This window comes from Mizuhopecten yessoensis, unplaced genomic scaffold, assembly GCF_002113885.1.
Source record: "Mizuhopecten yessoensis strain PY_sf001 unplaced genomic scaffold, ASM211388v2 scaffold4359, whole genome shotgun sequence".
Lineage (NCBI taxonomy): Eukaryota > Metazoa > Mollusca > Bivalvia > Pectinida > Pectinidae > Mizuhopecten > Mizuhopecten yessoensis.
Window position 1 is genome coordinate 792,179 of NW_018405506.1, and position 19,797 is coordinate 811,975.

The window sequence follows — 19,797 nt, forward strand, 5'->3', positions numbered from 1 at the left end:
AGTAAACAGATTATACAAATATTTTGGGTTGTGCCTTGTTAAAATTGCAGCATATCACACTCTTCACTCAAATACTGTCTTTTATATTTAGATTCAACAGATTTATACCTTCTCTTGTTGATAATCAAATTACTATGATTAATTAAGCTTTTGTCATGATTAGAAATTCTCAGAGCTGACAAGCAAGCTTTACGTAAGTTTATGAGATGATCATTTAACCACGGTTTATGTTCAACAGAACCTAAAGTATGACTTGCAGAATTTGTCATACGAGTTGACTGACTAGTAGCATTACTTTTAAAAACACGAAAAATGGATCCGTCAGTGTTATTTATAGACTTCTGACTTATGTCACCATACAAACTTAAAGTATTGTTCAGCCTATCAATATAACTAATACAGATTAAATAGATTGGTTTTTATAATCATCATTCCATTCATATATTGGCCTGTCAGTACCGTTCAAAATTCTATCACAACCACCTGTGTCATTGGGAAGATTTCTTCTAATCTGAACATGTAGTGGGGCATGATCAGAAAAGTTAGTGAATTCGAAGTTACATACAACTGAGGTATACTACTGAAAAGACAGGTAAGATACTGTGGCTGTCTCTTTGTCAGGAAATGACAACCTCGGGCACAATTCTATTTCAAAACAGTGACTTTGACTCTATAGTAGTGTTTCACACTACCTAATTTGCTAATCCCTCAAATGGTTTACAAACTGGGTGTTACATACTAATTGATAACACACCCCAGCATCAATAAATGGGTCACTGATAGATCCTTTTGTACCTGTACGTTCAGTGGTCCATAATAGCCACAGGGCATAGGTGTTACAATTAAAGAACTAGAAGGTCAATTAGCAAATAAACTTTTGAAAATTTCAAAATAAATCGGGAAGGATTATGAGAAGGTTTAATCAAGAAAGCAATGTTTGTACTTGTTTGAAAACACACTCAAATATGTTCTTTAAAAAATGATCAAAGGACTCGGAGCAGTTATCGTTAATTTATCATTTTTTGAAAGAGAATAACATATAAAATATACATCACTATGGTATTCGTTATGCATAAATCATCTACTCTTTGGATATTTGATCTGACACAACATTAGGTGTTTATTTTGATTGGATAATACAGTGCACAATAAAAATGAGGACCGCTACGAGGATATAAAAGGACAAACAATAGAACTTGAGCAGATCCCAAGACAAAATCATAAACGTTCTCGAAAGGAAAAGAGGAAACAAAAACCAAAACAGGTTTCAACAGGTTATTCCAGGATGTAGGCGATTCATGTACCATATGTGTTATCAGTCACATACAGAAAAATATAATTTGGTCATAGACGCTGTACGATATTGGGAGGAAACCTCTAACCATTAAAGTCATGATGATCACTGCAACATGTTTCCAGCGTAGAATGGGGCCATCAGTGTAGAAAACCTTGGCCAAGTAGTATATCAGTCATCAGGACGCATATTCATTGAAATTCTTATGTTTAAAGTAGGTTCTGGAGTAATTAATAGCCTGTTATTGATGTGACCATTGTTGTTGTAACTAGACAAGACATGGATCCGAAGAATAGGAATCTGTGCTAATTCTATTTTAAAATCGAGCAAATCGGGTATCCTGGTTCTAAATGACAACTTCAACTACAGGTCATTAAACTAAAACAAAACCATCTTTCTTGTGTAAAGGCCAATTTCCTAGTTCGTACATATTATCTGGCACTGTTATAGACACTTTGTCTCTTATGCTGTATGTTTCGGAGCTTGTTTTACCTTTAGAACGCAAAAATGTTTATTTTTAGTTTGCTGTTTCATTGCTTCTTTTTCTGGTGATAATTACATTAGGTATGTGACTGGTTTGTTGAAAAAAAAATGTGGCAAAATGCATCGGGCGAAAACAAAGTCGCAGGTCCTGTTATCAATACACTCTTCAGATATCGTTATGACGTCACGTGCAGTGTAAACTAAAGCAGAAAACAATTCACACCAGCGTCAATGCATAAGGACCTAATCATCAAATTCGTACAGGGAGTTATACTCAACAACAAGTGAGGAGTGGAGTAAAACCTTTTCCTTTGAGACAAAGTTGTTTCCAAATAATTAGCATTGCATGCATTTCAGTTTTTTTCTTCATACATGTTTACGGAACTCTTGAGTGTGGGGGTTTGTAGGATCGGTCAGTAGTGTTACGAAATACAAACATCACCAACAATAGTAGGTGTCGTAACTGCTTCCCATGTCGTAAGGCGAGGCTACGGAAGTAACTTCACAACAGCCGTGTGAACTTTACAACAGTACACACGTACGCCATACATTTAGATTAATGGGGTTTTTTTGCACACTGGTCATCGTACTGGTTGTCCTAACGACTTTTACGTCTGACGAGTCAGTTCGGCCGTGACATGTTTCATGTGTTCTTAGAACCCTATTTTAGAGTACAAGTTTAATTAATAACGCAATGACAACACCGCGCCTGGCTTCAAAATAAGCAAGCGTTTTAAGTTAAAGCGGAAGTGGGGCGGATACGTAGGATACATGTCACCCACATTTGACCTGCGCACTACAATCACCGGAAATTAGGCGACATCATCTCACGCCAGTCACACGATTCTCCTCCTACATATTGTATCATTCTTAAACGTGTTGTATGGAAACATTTACGATCAATCATAAATCAACGAACATTTTAGTACTGCTGCATGTGTCTTAGACCGTAAGCTAGTTTTTAATTTTTGAAGAATATCACAGGATTGAAGCTGGCCGTATTGTCACGCGACGCTAAGATTTTATACAGATCTAAATACACCAAGGCAGTAAGTTTCCATTTCTCCTCAATATAAATTCAATTTTACAGACAAACATGTTTTGTCGTTGAAGAACACGATTTTCACCAACTATGCATATAATTGCAGCTCATTTATTAAAAACATTTTTTGCACAATGTTGGTTGTTGATCGACCATAATCAAAATGTACCCTTGAACCACATACATCAAACGGGGTCTTCTTATTTGCCATAAATGAGTTTGGATCAAGAGTGTTTGCTCTACCTCGCCATGAGAAAGATAAGATTTTCCGTATTAACAACCAGCAATAGGTACTTATACTTCATTATAAACAGTGATGACAGATCGTGGCTTTTGTTTCACCCGGCTGGGCTTCCATGGCTCTTCCCATCCATAACCACACTTCCGGAGGAAGTCGGCAGACACCATTAAATACACGGCACAACTCTAACATAAATAAACAGTCCTCCTCGGCCTCCAACTACAACAGGACTAAGTGTAGGGTAAGTTTAGACTCACAGTCCAATGAAGACAGAGTGTTTATGTTTATATAAGCATTTACATAACTTTACATATTTGAAGTACAAATGTACTATACTGGCACGATTAATAACATGTATGAATGTATGAATATTAACAATGATAAACATTGTTTTTTTATGTTTATATGTTTCTATAACAAGCCACCGCCAGTGTCGGGTTGATCCGACACCAGTAAGTTAACTTGGAAACTAGGTTTACCGAATATTCACATTAAATATTAACAAATATGCCTTTGAAGAACACACGACAACCAGCTTTATACATTATTTCGATCTAAGAAATTGTGAATAGTACGGTAAAAGAATGTGACAATGTTATATCGTTAGATTATTTTTATCTGTCGTCGTTCACTCAAATGTTATTACATTAACCCATCTAGCAACATGTGGCTTTAATCAAGCATATTTCTTTATTATCATTGTGTTTATTACAAGGGCTTAGAAACATGTTTTAGTTTAAACAGGTGATCATATATGAGCAGTGTTATGTTACCTGCAATATGCAAAATGTTTCTAGGAAAAGGAGGAACCTGCCTGAACTGAATTATGGCTGTCATGCGGATGACGTTCATGTTGGTGTTGACCTTGGCCTTAGCTAGGACGTCACTGGCCTGTTTTTGTGTGTTAAGACACCCACAGGAAATGTTCTGTATAGCCGATTTCGGTACGTCTTCAATTCACACTGTGCCATAAAAATGATGCCATACTGTTATTGTTGAAGTACAATGTATAGATACATTTGAGAAATACCTAAGACGTAAGATCGACAAGACTCACAAAATTTCTCACATTGTTATCTATATGTAGCATTTTTATATTGTTTAAAGTACCCGAGTTGTCTATGTGCAAGATGTATCATAATTCAGAGATTACATCGTCAGTGTATAATGCTATTGAGTGAAAGTCAGTACCGACAGTGCATGTATAATTGTTTCCATTGTAATATACAGAGACGTTCTCAGAACATACCGGTACCCTTTGACAAGTATAAGAGCTATTACATCAATTCACTACTTGATATAAATTTTAATGGACTGTAATAAAAACTTCTTTTTATTTACGGAGCAGTTTTATATGTTATTTAACAATACACTTTCTTTATTTACAGTGGTGAGGTTAGAGGTCATTGACATGGAGGAAATATACAGCAATGATGTGCCAAACTATTCCTTTCCGATGGAGGTCAGGTATACGGTGGATATCAGCTATGTATTCAAGGTAGGAACACCACATTCCCTGTAACATATATGCCACAAAAGTCTTACACACAATCTGCAACGCTTACGTCATCGAATCGTACATATTCTACACACACAAACAGGTCGAAGGGATGTCACACATCTTTTCCATACACTGCAGGTCAAAAGGTCATACAAACAATCCGTAACACATAGGTCCTAGAAATGATACACAATTTTTAAAGCACACGTCATAGCGGTCAAAACATAATATTGGTAAGATAAAGGTCACAGAGGTCACACACAATATCCGAAACACAAAGGTAAAAAAGTGATGCATATATACCGTAACACAAAGGTCATAGAGGTCATACACATAAACCGTAGCACAAAGGTCATAGAGGTCATACACATAAACCGTAACACAAAGGTCATAGAGGTCATACACGCAAACCGTAACACAAAGGTCATAGAGGTCATAACAAACCGCGTTAACACAAAGGTCATAGAGGTCATACACACAAACCGTAACACAAAGGTCATAGAGGTCATACACACAAACCGTAACACAAAACTCAAAGAGGTCATACACACAAACCGTAACACAAGTCATACTTGTCATACTTATTAACTGTACTTCATACGTCATAGAGGTCACATACATTATTACATAGTCAGTATTATATACATCGAAATCATAAGTCGTATAGGTCGCTGCGCGTGTATAACACATACGTTATAACACGTCATTGAGAGTTTCTACTTTCTCGACAGGAATACGATTTCTAAAAGTGTTATACTTTGTAGGGTTCTGAGAAGTTTGACCAAGCCGACAAAGTATACTTGCTGACTGGGGGGTCAGACGGGACCTGTCGACAGGATCTGGTTGTCGGCGAACTATACGTCATCATGGGTCGGTATCAACTATGTACAAATACTGTTTTTAACTTCTGAATCTGATTGAAATATGCATTGTATAATCATTAGATATACGAAACGAGGAAACGTTTGGTTAACAAATTCATTAAATCGATGCAGAAAGCCTTACAAAATAAATATTTACTACTCGATACGGCCATTTCGTCCATTAAGAAGTATTTAGTGGTAATAAAGGTAAAGAAATGACAGTTTACGTTTTGAGTGTTCCGAAACAAAGCAGAAATTCAGCAAAAAGTAATTAGGTTTCTATAAAGCTCTTTATAATGTTTCAAAGTTACAACTTTTGACTACATCAGATGATTTCTTATTGAACTAATATATCCAAACCAAAATAAATATACGATAACTTAATCATATTGCATCAGGACCTATCAGTTTATACTAACAAACTGTTCAATTATACTGCTCTGTATATATCTATTTTTAATAATTGTGTATCTATCTATACAATCAAACCATTTTGTAAATACACCAACAATTTTCCATTGATATGTACATATAAACATATTGTTGTCCAAAGCTAATTTGACCATTTTTCATAATTCCCATATATCAATTATTCAAATACGGAGGGCAGCGTTATTCAGGTAAACTATAATTTGTTCTTCTTTGATTGTAAGAGGAGATTAATGTTTGTCTTTGTATTATATAGTTTCTTCCTTGTCCACAAAATGGAGAAACATACACATGTACCACAAATTATCTCCCTTGCAAACCACCTAACCTTTCTGATATTTCAGCATTTTTCGGTTATGTTTCCTTCGATACGTATGGTTGGTCCCTATACAAGATAATATGACCGGAAGTGTGCAATAATTACTTACCTATTGTGTGATATCAGTTGAGTGACACTGTTAAACTCTGATGTGACAGAACGAATTGTCAATGTGACCACCGATGTTATTTTTAGTACCATTGACTAATTGGACGGACACATTTCTTTGTCTGTACGGTCGTTATTACTTCTTTGTCCATATAGTAACATTGACTGATATATAAAATCATATGAGCTATGTTTTGTGAAACTCTGAAGGCTTAAAGTATATATATATGGCTTTTTTGTATTGTTAGGATATGTACATGACGGTCACATGTCTTTCGGCATGTGTGACTGGACAAGGAGACTGGGGGACCTGACCAGTCACCAGTACAGGGGGTTGCACTACAAGTACACCAGGGGCTGTGACTGCCAGGTAAACCACATTTAACAGATACGCGTAGGAGAGTAGGCTATAATAGACCCAATATCTCCGATTTTTTTTACAGTGATTATATATAACCTGTGCTTTTTCTGTCACATGGTCACGCTGTAATGCAGAATGATAACATCACCACATTAATTTTCTGTATTTAGAAATTCTTGTCCAAGGTGACAAGGTGACGTCACTTATGTCTGGTAAAACAAAATTACTGCTGAGTAGAAGTTCACAAAATGTACAGGTGAAGTTTATTTGGTAGAGCGTGTAATGAATAGAATCTCAAACTCTTTGTAATTCCATCCGATTTATGTCAAATTCTCAGAAACTTGTTTCTCAACTGAAGAAACGCATTTGGGGCCCTCTTTATCAGTAAATTAACCAGTATTTCACCGAAATATCTGTATTAAAATTTGTTTCATAAAATTAAAATCCAATTATAGTATCATCCCCGCAAAATAGGGACAAATTATAAGTACAGTGTTCCACGGTAATCCATGGGTTGTACGTGTTACATCATGCGATAACCATATATATGTATATTTAACTGTAAAATGATTAATACCTTATCTTATAGATACAAAGGTGTTTTGGACCCGAATGTAACGTTCGCAGTAACCGCAACGACACCTGTCAGTGGACGAACACAAACGAATGTGACCAGAACTACGGCTTCTGCGTTGAGGGTCCAGGGGGGAGCTGTGCATGGCGACAAAACAGGATGCGAAGTGGATGCTTGAACAGTCTATCCGACGCGTGATACACCGCATATGAAATACAACATGTATCGGCATCAATTACATAATTTAAAATAAATTATTGTATTTCAATTTTATGGATTTAGATGTTACATTTTTTTAGTTTAGCTATGAATACCAAAATAGACCTTGGAAGACCTGTGTAAAATGATAGTTTTCCATTGGTCATATATATTGTACATTGTTCTAGGCTTGGTAATAATAACCTGAATGAGTGAGTAAGGCCCCATTTATCAACCAATCTTCCAATCAATATATCTATCAATAAATGGTCACACATTTTGCCGAGCGTAAACATGAATTATCACGAATGTCCAGAGGTGATCTGTTGCAATGTCAATATCTAATTAAGTTAGTAATTAATGTGTTGCATACACAAATACACCACAGAAAGGTTTTACAAAACTGTATTTTGGAAAATAATCGCCCTTTGACGGTGAGATACATTTTCGCCAAATATTGAATTCGCACTTCACATTTGATTATTGTGCATATAATGATTTTTTTATAAATGTAAGCTGTAATGATATAGCCACTCTGATAACGGTGCGAGAAAAAGGCGAAATAGAGCGCAGCGAAAATTTCCCAACATACAGTAAGTCTTGAATTTCCACAAAGCTGAGTCGATTGGAAAAAGTATAATGACCAATCGAAGACGTCATGTAAGCAAATTACAAACGTGCATCAGGAACAGATCTCGCTGCAACTTGCCATAGTAAAGTCGAAAAGAAATGAAAAATTGTCAACCTCAAAGGGGAAATGCGAAAGATGGATGAATAGCTTGGAGTTGGCAGAATCATATTTAATTGACATTAATGAACATTTTACACGTACATTTGTATGATGGAAAATACGACCCTGAATATTCTTACCAACATCGACGTCGTGACTGGTTTATTGCATAAACAGCAGATAACACTCATCTGTAATGTTTTGCTTTTGAAATGGAAATGGTTTTTCATGCTGATTAAAAAATCTCAAATTTGACCTTGATATTAGTACTTTCTTCAACCCAATTATTTTAATGTGAATAATATGTCTAATAATATTAACCAATCACAAGCGATACCAGACTAAACGTTTGCCAATCCATTAATAACCCGTTTTCACGGATTGTAAGGATGTTTATCAGGAAGTCACATAATACAGCATACCTTATACATGGTGGAATACAATACAAGCTTTATTTGAAGAGACCGATACCATTGATTTCAAGCACCCAATTTTCTTTTTCGTTATGATAACCTGATTACATGTGACATAATACGATCATTACGCATTGTAAATAAGCCTTTTAATTTTGTTGTATTGGAATACACATAATAATTCGAACAACCAACTTTCTTAGTCGATATCTTGGTTCGTGTTTACAAATAAACCCACGGGTAATGTATCTATATCGTTGAAACATTATAGAATAACCTCATCCGGCAATTCTTGTTCTTGATCAAACTTTACTGATTGAACAGGTTTGTTGTAAATTCCATTTGTAATTTAAGCCAGTATAAATAAGTTAAGTTTTCACTAGGAACACAAAGAAGAAGACTACATGTAACTGGACTTCCAGTAGTCTTTATATCGTGATACTAATAATGAGAACTAGTTAGCAATTTTAAGTCTATTTTAAGTACATTTGGTAAGCAATGAGCACACATGATCATGTTTGTATTGTATCAAAAATTAAAAGTCAGTAAGTCGTTCATCTCAACGTATCTGTAGTTGCCACTGCTTTCTTTTTAAGGCGCTGAATAAACATGAAAGTGTCAACGGTTGTCTGTCTCTATTTGTTTAAGAAATCACACTCTTTGAGCTGCTGCTGATTAGGTTTGTCCTGTAGGGGTTGGGTTTTATTAGGTTTCACGTTCCATAAACAGCTAAGGTCATTTTGGGCGTATGTGTATGTGTTTTGGAGCCATTATGAGGTCAAAATTTGGGGAAAACCTATTGTAAAACTGTAGGGGGAGGGGAATGAAGTGAGCTCTGGGGAGCTGACTAGATAATACAGAGGATTGGAGAAATTCTATTAGGGAGGACTGAGGTGGAAGAGGACCAGAGTGGTTCTGTTGGTAAGGACTAGAGTGGAGCTGTGTGAGAGGACAGGTGTAGAGTTATGGGGGGAAGACAGGAGTGGGGCTGTAGGGGGATGACATGGGCGGAGCTGTGTGAGAGGGCAGGTGTGGGGCTGTAGGGGGAGGAAATTGGTTGGAGCTGTGGGGTGGACTGGAGTGGAGCGTTTTGAAAGGACTTGAGTTGGGCTGTGTGGGAGGACTGGAGTGGTTATGTGTGGGAGGACTGGAGTGGTTCTGTGTGGGATGACTGGGGTGGTTCTGTGTGGGAGGAATGGAGTGGAACTGTGGAAGAGAACAGGAAGTGTGAGAGGGCGGGTGTAGAGCTATGGGGAGGGGCAGGCGTGGGGTTGTAGGGGGAGGACTGGAGCGGAGCTGTGGAGGAGGATATGGGTGGAGCTGTGGGGGAGGACTGGAGTGGAGTTGTGAGAGAGGACTTGAGTGGAGTTGTGGGAGAGGATTGTGATGGGGCTGTGTGGGAGAGGATTGTGATGGGGCTGTGTGGGAGAGGATTGTGATGGGGCTGTGGGAGAGGATTGTGATGGGACTGTGTGGGAGAGGATTGTGATGGGGCTGTGTGGGAGAGGATTGTGATGGGGCTGTGTGGGAGAGGATTGTGATGGGGCTGTGTGGGAGAGGATTGTGATGGGGCTGTGTGGGAGAGGATTGTGATGGGGCTGTGTGGGAGAGGATTGTGATGGGGCTGTGTGGGAGAGGATTGTGATGGGGCTGTGTGGGAGAGGATTGTGATGGGGCTGTGTGGGAGAGGATTGTGATGGGGCTGTGTGGGAGAGGATTGTGATGGGGCTGTGTGGGAGAGGATTGTGATGGGGCTGTGTGGGAGAGGATTGTGATGGGGCTGTGTGGGAGAGGATTGTGATGGGGCTGTGTGGGAGAGGATTGTGATGGGGCTGTGTGGGAGAGGATTGTGATGGGGCTGTGTGGGAGAGGATTGTGATGGGGCTGTGTGGGAGAGGATTGTGATGGGGCTGTGTGGGAGAGGATTGTGATGGGGCTGTGTGGGAGAGGATTGTGATGGGGCTGTGTGGGAGAGGATTGTGATGGGGCTGTGTGGGAGAGGATTGTGATGGGGCTGTGTGGGAGAGGATTGTGATGGGGCTGTGTGGGAGAGGATTGTGATGGGGCTGTGTGGGAGAGGATTGTGATGGGGCTGTGTGGGAGAGGATTGTGATGGGGCTGTGTGGGAGAGGATTGTGATGGGGCTGTGTGGGAGAGGATTGTGATGGGGCTGTGTGGGAGAGGATTGTGATGGGGCTGTGTGGGAGAGGATTGTGATGGGGCTGTGTGGGAGAGGATTGTGATGGGGCTGTGTGGGAGAGGATTGTGATGGGGCTGTGTGGGAGAGGATTGTGATGGGGCTGTGTGGGAGAGGATTGTGATGGGGCTGTGTGGGAGAGGATTGTGATGGGGCTGTGTGGGAGAGGATTGTGATGGGGCTGTGTGGGAGAGGATTGTGATGGGGCTGTGTGGGAGAGGATTGTGATGGGGCTGTGTGGGAGAGGATTGTGATGGGGCTGTGTGGGAGAGGATTGTGATGGGGCTGTGTGGGAGAGGATTGTGATGGGGCTGTGTGGGAGAGGATTGTGATGGGGCTGTGTGGGAGAGGATTGTGATGGGGCTGTGTGGGAGAGGATTGTGATGGGGCTGTGTGGGAGAGGATTGTGATGGGGCTGTGTGGGAGAGGATTGTGATGGGGCTGTGTGGGAGAGGATTGTGATGGGGCTGTGTGGGAGAGGATTGTGATGGGGCTGTGTGGGAGAGGATTGTGATGGGGCTGTGTGGGAGAGGATTGTGATGGGGCTGTGTGGGAGAGGATTGTGATGGGGCTGTGTGGGAGAGGATTGTGATGGGGCTGTGTGGGAGAGGATTGTGATGGGGCTGTGTGGGAGAGGATTGTGATGGGGCTGTGTGGGAGAGGATTGTGATGGGGCTGTGTGGGAGAGGATTGTGATGGGGCTGTGTGGGAGAGGATTGTGATGGGGCTGTGTGGGAGAGGATTGTGATGGGGCTGTGTGGGAGAGGATTGTGATGGGGCTGTGTGGGAGAGGATTGTGATGGGGCTGTGTGGGAGAGGATTGTGATGGGGCTGTGTGGGAGAGGATTGTGATGGGGCTGTGTGGGAGAGGATTGTGATGGGGCTGTGTGGGAGAGGATTGTGATGGGGCTGTGTGGGAGAGGATTGTGATGGGGCTGTGTGGGAGAGGATTGTGATGGGGCTGTGTGGGAGAGGATTGTGATGGGGCTGTGTGGGAGAGGATTGTGATGGGGCTGTGTGGGAGAGGATTGTGATGGGGCTGTGTGGGAGAGGATTGTGATGGGGCTGTGTGGGAGAGGATTGTGATGGGGCTGTGTGGGAGAGGATTGTGATGGGGCTGTGTGGGAGAGGATTGTGATGGGGCTGTGTGGGAGAGGATTGTGATGGGGCTGTGTGGGAGAGGATTGTGATGGGGCTGTGTGGGAGAGGATTGTGATGGGGCTGTGTGGGAGAGGATTGTGATGGGGCTGTGTGGGAGAGGATTGTGATGGGGCTGTGTGGGAGAGGATTGTGATGGGGCTGTGTGGGAGAGGATTGTGATGGGGCTGTGTGGGAGAGGATTGTGATGGGGCTGTGTGGGAGAGGATTGTGATGGGGCTGTGTGGGAGAGGATTGTGATGGGGCTGTGTGGGAGAGGATTGTGATGGGGCTGTGTGGGAGAGGATTGTGATGGGGCTGTGTGGGAGAGGATTGTGATGGGGCTGTGTGGGAGAGGATTGTGATGGGGCTGTGTGGGAGAGGATTGTGATGGGGCTGTGTGGGAGAGGATTGTGATGGGGCTGTGTGGGAGAGGATTGTGATGGGGCTGTGTGGGAGAGGATTGTGATGGGGCTGTGTGGGAGAGGATTGTGATGGGGCTGTGTGGGAGAGGATTGTGATGGGGCTGTGTGGGAGAGGATTGTGATGGGGCTGTGTGGGAGAGGATTGTGATGGGGCTGTGTGGGAGAGGATTGTGATGGGGCTGTGTGGGAGAGGATTGTGATGGGGCTGTGTGGGAGAGGATTGTGATGGGGCTGTGTGGGAGAGGATTGTGATGGGGCTGTGTGGGAGAGGATTGTGATGGGGCTGTGTGGGAGAGGATTGTGATGGGGCTGTGTGGGAGAGGATTGTGATGGGGCTGTGTGGGAGAGGATTGTGATGGGGCTGTGTGGGAGAGGATTGTGATGGGGCTGTGTGGGAGAGGATTGTGATGGGGCTGTGTGGGAGAGGATTGTGATGGGGCTGTGTGGGAGAGGATTGTGATGGGGCTGTGTGGGAGAGGATTGTGATGGGGCTGTGTGGGAGAGGATTGTGATGGGGCTGTGTGGGAGAGGATTGTGATGGGGCTGTGTGGGAGAGGATTGTGATGGGGCTGTGTGGGAGAGGATTGTGATGGGGCTGTGTGGGAGAGGATTGTGATGGGGCTGTGTGGGAGAGGATTGTGATGGGGCTGTGTGGGAGAGGATTGTGATGGGGCTGTGTGGGAGAGGATTGTGATGGGGCTGTGTGGGAGAGGATTGTGATGGGGCTGTGTGGGAGAGGATTGTGATGGGGCTGTGTGGGAGAGGATTGTGATGGGGCTGTGTGGGAGAGGATTGTGATGGGGCTGTGTGGGAGAGGATTGTGATGGGGCTGTGTGGGAGAGGATTGTGATGGGGCTGTGTGGGAGAGGATTGTGATGGGGCTGTGTGGGAGAGGATTGTGATGGGGCTGTGTGGGAGAGGATTGTGATGGGGCTGTGTGGGAGAGGATTGTGATGGGGCTGTGTGGGAGAGGATTGTGATGGGGCTGTGTGGGAGAGGATTGTGATGGGGCTGTGTGGGAGAGGATTGTGATGGGGCTGTGTGGGAGAGGATTGTGATGGGGCTGTGTGGGAGAGGATTGTGATGGGGCTGTGTGGGAGAGGATTGTGATGGGGCTGTGTGGGAGAGGATTGTGATGGGGCTGTGTGGGAGAGGATTGTGATGGGGCTGTGTGGGAGAGGATTGTGATGGGGCTGTGTGGGAGAGGATTGTGATGGGGCTGTGTGGGAGAGGATTGTGATGGGGCTGTGTGGGAGAGGATTGTGATGGGGCTGTGTGGGAGAGGATTGTGATGGGGCTGTGTGGGAGAGGATTGTGATGGGGCTGTGTGGGAGAGGATTGTGATGGGGCTGTGTGGGAGAGGATTGTGATGGGGCTGTGTGGGAGAGGATTGTGATGGGGCTGTGTGGGAGAGGATTGTGATGGGGCTGTGTGGGAGAGGATTGTGATGGGGCTGTGTGGGAGAGGATTGTGATGGGGCTGTGGGAGAGGATTGTGATGGGGCTGTGTGGGAGAGGATTGTGATGGGGCTGTGTGGGAGAGGATTGTGATGGGGCTGTGTGGGAGAGGATTGTGATGGGGCTGTGGGAGAGGATTGTGATGGGGCTGTGTGGGATGACCGGAGTGGTTCGCTGGGGAAGAACTGGAATGGATCTGTGGAGGAGGACAGGAATGGAGATGTGAGAGGGGACTTGAGTTAAGTTTAAGGTTGGATCATTAGATGAGGGAAAGTGGTGATGAATTATATATCAGAGTTCAAATATAATTATGTGTATGCCAAAAGTTTCAATTGATTTTGTAGCTCTTAATAGCATAACAGACAAATGTAGGCATTTCATGGTCTAAAGTGAGAAAATTGATTGAATGTATTAACTTTGAATAAAACATCAAATCCACCAACGAATGGCCCCCTATCTTCAGCTGTTCGAACACTTTTAATTGTTTGAAGTACATGTTGTTCAACCAGTGACCTCGATGAATCTGTAATAGCAAATACCAATTAGGAGGCTAATTATCAACTATTACATTACTTTTCTTATATCAATGATATGAATATGGTGAATGATCAATAACCATATGACTACATGCTTTTGTTCCTTCTTGATCCTGCAAATGATCTGTGCCTTAATATTTATTCAATATTTTGAATTGAACAATTTATAAGGAGTCCGTTATGAAGATGAAGGTGAACAATTTTCCTGCTAACCCATAGCCACATACGTGCTAATATTTGTTTACATGTGACATAATACGATAATTACGCACTGCAATTAAGCCTTTTATTTGTGTTATATTGGAATACGCATAATAATTCGAACACCCAACTTTCTAAGTCGATATCTTGGTTCGTGTTTACACATAAACCCCCTGATAATGTATCTATATCGTTAATACATTATAGAATAACCTCATCCAGCAATTCTTGTTTCAAACACTATTTTTTATAACCTTTACTGATTGAACAGATTTGTTGTAAATTCCATTTGTAATGTAAGCCAGTATAAATAAGTTTAGTTTTCACTAGGAACACAAAGAAGAAAATACCAGTACTTTACTTTAGATGCACAATATAACTTCCAGTAGTCCTATAGATCTTTAAAATAATTACCAAAAACCATTGCTGGACAAAAAGACGTCTAGGATGGAATTATGACGTCATGTTACCATAGTTTATGGTACATGTGAAGTAAAACGCTAATTATAGTCCTTGCAAACTCGTACAGAAGGGCCAGTTCGACAATTTAGTTAAAATGAAAGTAATTTAAACTAAATTGAAAGTATTAAGAAAAGAACATTTCCAAAATGATAAGCAACTATCACACTTCGGATCCGTGACTACATGTAACTGGACTTCCGGCAGTCTTTATATCATGATACTAATAATGATAACTAGTGAGCAATTTCAAGTCTATTTTAAGTACATCTGGTAAGCAATGAGCACATATGACCATGTTTGCATCAGGGTGTTTCTAGAATGTTCTGACATGAGCATATATTGTATCAAAAAAATAACAGTTAGTCAGTCATCTCAACGTATTTGATGTTGCCATTGCTATCTTTATTAAGGCGCCGAGTAGACATGAACGTGTCAACGGTTGTCTATCTCTATTTGTTTAAAGATTGGGCTTGTGCAGTAGGGGTTTGGTTTTATTAGGTGTCACGTCCCATTAACAGCTACGGTCATTTCGTGCATGTGTGTATATGTTTTGGAGCCATAATGTTTGTGTATTTGCCTCCTTTGGAGCCAAAGGTTGGGGTAAAACCATTGTGGAACTGTAGGAAAGCTTGGGGAAGGGTTGGAATGGAGCTGTGGGGAGAGGACTAGATAATAGAGTGGAGCTATGGGAGAGGACTGGTATAGAGCTGTAGGGGAGGATTGGAGCGAAGCTATGGTAGAGGACTGGGGTAGAGCTGCGGGGGAGGATTGGAGCGAAGCTATGGTAGAGGACTGGTGTAGAGCTGTGGGGGAGGACTTGAGCGAACTGTGGGAGAGGACTGGCGTAGAAATGTTGGAAAGGACCGGAGCGAAGCTGTGGGGGAGGACTTGAGCGAACTGTGGGAGAGGACTGGCGTAGAAATGTTGGAAAGGACCGGAGCGAAGCTGTGGGGGAGGACTTGAGCGAACTGTGGGAGAGGACTGGCGTAGACCTATTTGGAAGGACACGAGCGGAACTGTGGGGGAGGAGCGGAGTGGTTCTATTTGGGAAGTGTGGGGAGGACTGGAGTGTAGCTGTGGTGAGGACTGAAGCAGAGCTGTGGGAGAGGACTGGCTTAGAGCAGTTGGGAAGGACTGGAGTGGAGCTGTGGGGGAAGGACCGGAGTGGTTCTATTTGGGAGGACTGGAGCGGAGCTGTGGGGAAGGACTGGAGTGTAGATGTGGTGAGGACTGAAGCAGAGCTGTCGGAGGGGACTGACTGGCGTAGAGCAGTTGGGCAGGACTGGAGCGGAGCTGAGGGGGAGGAGCGGAGTGGTTCTATTTGGGAGGACTTGAGCGGAGATGTGGGGGAAGACTGGAGTGTAGCTGTAGGGGAGGACTGGCGTGGTTTTGTAGGGGAGGACTAGAGAGGTTATGTTAGGGAGGACTGGAGTGAAGCTGTGGGGGGAGGACCGGAGTGGTTCTATTTGGGAGGACTTGAGCGGAGATGTGGGGGAAGACTGGAGTGTAGCTGTGGGGGAGAACTGGAGTGGTTTTGTTGGGGAGGATTGGAGTGGTTCTGTAGGGGAGGACTGGCGTGGTTTTGTAGGGGAGGACTAGAGAGGTTATGTTGGGGAGGACTGGAGTGAAGCTGTTGGGGGAGGACCGGAGTGGTTCTATTTGGGAGGACTGGAGTGGTTCTGTAGGGGAGGACTGGAGTGGTTATGTAGGGGAGGACTAGAGTGGTTCTGTAGGGGTGGATTAGAGTGGTTCTGTAGGGGAGGACTGGAGTGGTTCTGTAGGGGAGGACTAGAGTGGTTCTGTAGGGGAGGATTAGAGTGGTTCTGTAGGGGAGGACTAGAGTGGTTCTGTAGGGGTGGACTAGAGTGGTTCTGTAGGGGAGGACTGGAGTGGTTCTGTAGGGGAGGACTAGAGTGGTTCTGTAGGGGAGGATTAGAGTGGTTCTGTAGGGGAGGACTAGAGTGGTTCTGTAGGGGTGGATTAGAGTGGTTCTGTAGGGGAGGACTGGAGTGGTTCTGTAGGGGAGGACTAGAGTGGTTCTGTAGGGGAGGACTAGAGTGGTTCTGTAGGGGAGGACTAGAGTGGTTCTGTTGGGGAGGACTGGAGCGGAGCTCTGGGAGAGGAATTGAGTGGAGCTGTGGGAGAGGACTGAAGTGGAGTTGTAAGGGAGGATTGGAGTGGAGCTGTGAGAGTAGGACTTGCGTCGAGTTTGGGGCAGAACCGCTCGGTGGGGGATAGTGGTGTGATAAATCATATATCAGAGTTCAAATATATGTACATGCCAAGCGATTCAATCGATTGTGTTGCTTTTATTAGTATAACAGACAAATGTAGGCATTTCATGGTCCAAAGAGAGAAAATTGATTGAATTCATTACCTTTGAATACAACATCAAATCCACCAACAAATGGCCTCCTATCCTTATCTGTTTGAACACTTTTAGTTGTTTGTAGTACATGCTTTTTAACCAATGGCCTCGGTGTATCTGTAAAGGCAAATAACAATTAGGAAGGTAGTTATCAACTATTACAATACGTTTTCTCATATCCTCGATTTTAATATGATGAGAAATCAACAACCATATAACAACTTGCTTTTGATCCTACCCGATCCTGCAAATGGTCTGTGCCTTAATATTTATTCAGTATTTTGAATTAAACAATTGAAATGGAATCCGTTATCTGTTTTCGTTTGCATACGTTTTAAACATTATCACTAGAGACTAGCCTTCTTTATATAGTAGAGTGAGTGTTTACGACATTATCCTTATACATATGCACAATTCACAAAACAATAATACAGGTGTATTACAAGATGAAGGTGAACGATTTTCCTGATAACCCATAGCCACATCACGGTCAGTGCTAATATTTGCACATTACTTGAGCTGATGAAGAGAGACGAGACACGAACAATATAAGTGGCTGTGCAAACAATGACTAATTGAACACCTGTTTCAGAAACAAGAAACAAAATGTATCAGAAACAAGAGAAAAATATATTACAAAATCTTCATGCTCAACCCTGCTATGTAAAGTGATACCTAACAAATAACTAATATAGCTGAGTACTATACTGGTCCGCCATAATATATACTATAGCTTAATTGTACCTAACACGATATATAGTATAGCTTAATTGTACCTAACACGATATATAGTATAGCTTAATTGTACCTAACACGATATATACTATAACTTTATTGTACCTAACACGATATATACTAAAGCTTAATTGTACCTAACACGATATATACTAAAGCCTAATTGTACCTAACACGATATATACTATAACTCAATTGTACCTTACACGATATATATTATAGCTTTAATTGTACCTAACACGATATATACTATAGCTTAATTGTACCTAACATGATATAAACTATAGCTTAATTGTACCTAAAACGGTATATACTATAGCTTAATTGTACCTAACACGATATATACTATAGCTTTATTGTACCTGACGCAATATACATGTATGATATAGCCTAATTGTTCCGAACATGGTAAATTCTGCTGGTTAATTTACCAAACATGATGTATACTATAACCTCACACGATATACGCTATAGCTTATTTGTACCTTACACGATATATACTATAGCTTAATTGTACCTAACACGAGATATACTATAGCTAAATTGTACCTAACACGATATATACTATAGCTTAATTGTACCTAACATGATATAAACTATAGCTTAATTGTACCTAAAACGGTATATACTATAGCTTAATTGTACCTAACACGATATATACTATAGCTTAATTGTACCTGACGCAATATACATGCATGATATAGCCTAATTGTTCCGAACATGGTAAATTCTGCTGGTTAATTTACCAAACATGATGTATGCTATAACCTCACACGATATATTCGATAGCTTGAATTGTACCTCACGCGATATGTGATATAGCTTAATTGATTAATTAAATGATAAATACTACTTGTTATTGTATCTTACATGATGTATACGATAGCTTAATTGTTCCTAACATGATAAATACTGCTGGTCAATGGTACTCATTCTGCTATATACTGCTTGTTAATTGTAACTTATGTGACAAATACTACTAATAAATTGTAATTATCATGATATAAAATGTAGCTTAGTTGTACTCAATATTATATTTTCTTATCTTTTCGGGTTAATGATCAGTCACGATCTAAAGTATCACGTGAGCAATTGACCACACATACACGTGGTGTACACTAAGTCAGGCACACGTGATATATATATTACGTTAGTCATACACTTGTATAAACATATGTATAAGTCATAAACGTTGTTTACATTGCTATATAGACTTAGTGTATTGTAAGAATTTTGCATAGTTGGGTATTGAGCATTATATCCATAACGTCATCTCTTTTATTGACAACTTCATCTTTAAAATGGTACGCTGTATATACCAATTCAAACATTTCTCGTTCGTGTTTTCCGATATACGAATCTCTTCAGAAGCACCTTTTTATAACTTTAGAATATTTTGTATATCGATAGAAGCATCATCATCATCAAGTCTATGGTACAGTAATCCGTATGTGAAAATACTTCTTCACGACGACCGTTGTTTTAAAACTAGGGATGCACAATGTTTCACATTTTCAACTCTGAATTATGTTTATTTGCCCTTTTGACCTTGTGACCAATTTATCGAATTGTGAAAATTGGTGACAGTATTGTCCATTCAAAAATCGTTCAATGTCTATCTTATTGCACATATTCTATATAATAATTGAAACTATAGAACATGTTTAAATAGAAAAAAATCCCTTTAAAATGTGTCTCAGTACCAACAATTAAAATGTAGGTC

At 41.7% G+C, this 19,797-nt stretch overlaps 2 protein-coding genes across 2 annotated transcripts; one reads left to right on the forward strand and one right to left on the reverse strand.

Moving 5' to 3' along the window:
• The first annotated feature begins 3,193 nt into the window (after positions 1-3,193).
• On the forward strand, positions 3,194-8,133 carry LOC110448829 (metalloproteinase inhibitor 2-like). The gene is made up of 6 exons (XM_021495283.1): positions 3,194-3,301; positions 3,858-4,004; positions 4,449-4,558; positions 5,326-5,431; positions 6,529-6,650; positions 7,231-8,133. The coding sequence occupies exons 2-6, from the start codon at positions 3,887-3,889 to the stop codon at positions 7,411-7,413; spliced, it is 639 nt and encodes a 212-aa protein (XP_021350958.1). The 5' UTR covers positions 3,194-3,301; positions 3,858-3,886; the 3' UTR covers positions 7,414-8,133.
• Positions 8,134-9,519: 1,386 nt separating this feature from the next.
• On the reverse strand, positions 9,520-17,429 carry LOC110448854 (extensin-1-like). The gene is made up of 4 exons (XM_021495326.1): positions 17,349-17,429; positions 16,641-17,154; positions 15,549-16,336; positions 9,520-9,948 (listed from the first exon to the last, which is right to left on the reverse strand). Exons 1-4 carry the CDS (start codon positions 17,427-17,429, stop codon positions 9,520-9,522), a joined length of 1,812 nt encoding a protein of 603 aa, XP_021351001.1.
• Positions 17,430-19,797: the final 2,368 nt, after the last annotated feature.

Excerpts from the sequence above, each read along its gene's own strand:
- LOC110448829 (XM_021495283.1), top strand. The coding sequence starts at position 3,887 with ATGGCTGTCATGCGGATGACGTTCATGTTGGTGTTGACCTTGGCCTTA. Across the intron at positions 4,005-4,448 it reads GTTCTGTATAGCCGATTTCG|TGGTGAGGTTAGAGGTCATT; the intron begins GTACGTCTTCAA and ends CTTTATTTACAG. Across the intron at positions 5,432-6,528 it reads CGAACTATACGTCATCATGG|GATATGTACATGACGGTCAC; the intron begins GTCGGTATCAAC and ends TTGTATTGTTAG.
- LOC110448854 (XM_021495326.1), bottom strand. The coding sequence starts at position 17,429 with ATGTACTACAAACAACTAAAAGTGTTCAAACAGATAAGGATAGGAGGC. Across the intron at positions 17,155-17,348 it reads ATTTGATGTTGTATTCAAAG|CTCCACTCCAATCCTCCCTT; the intron begins GTAATGAATTCA and ends CTACTCTCACAG. Across the intron at positions 9,949-15,548 it reads AACCTTTGGCTCCAAAGGAG|CCCCATCACAATCCTCTCCC; the intron begins GCAAATACACAA and ends TCTCCCACACAG.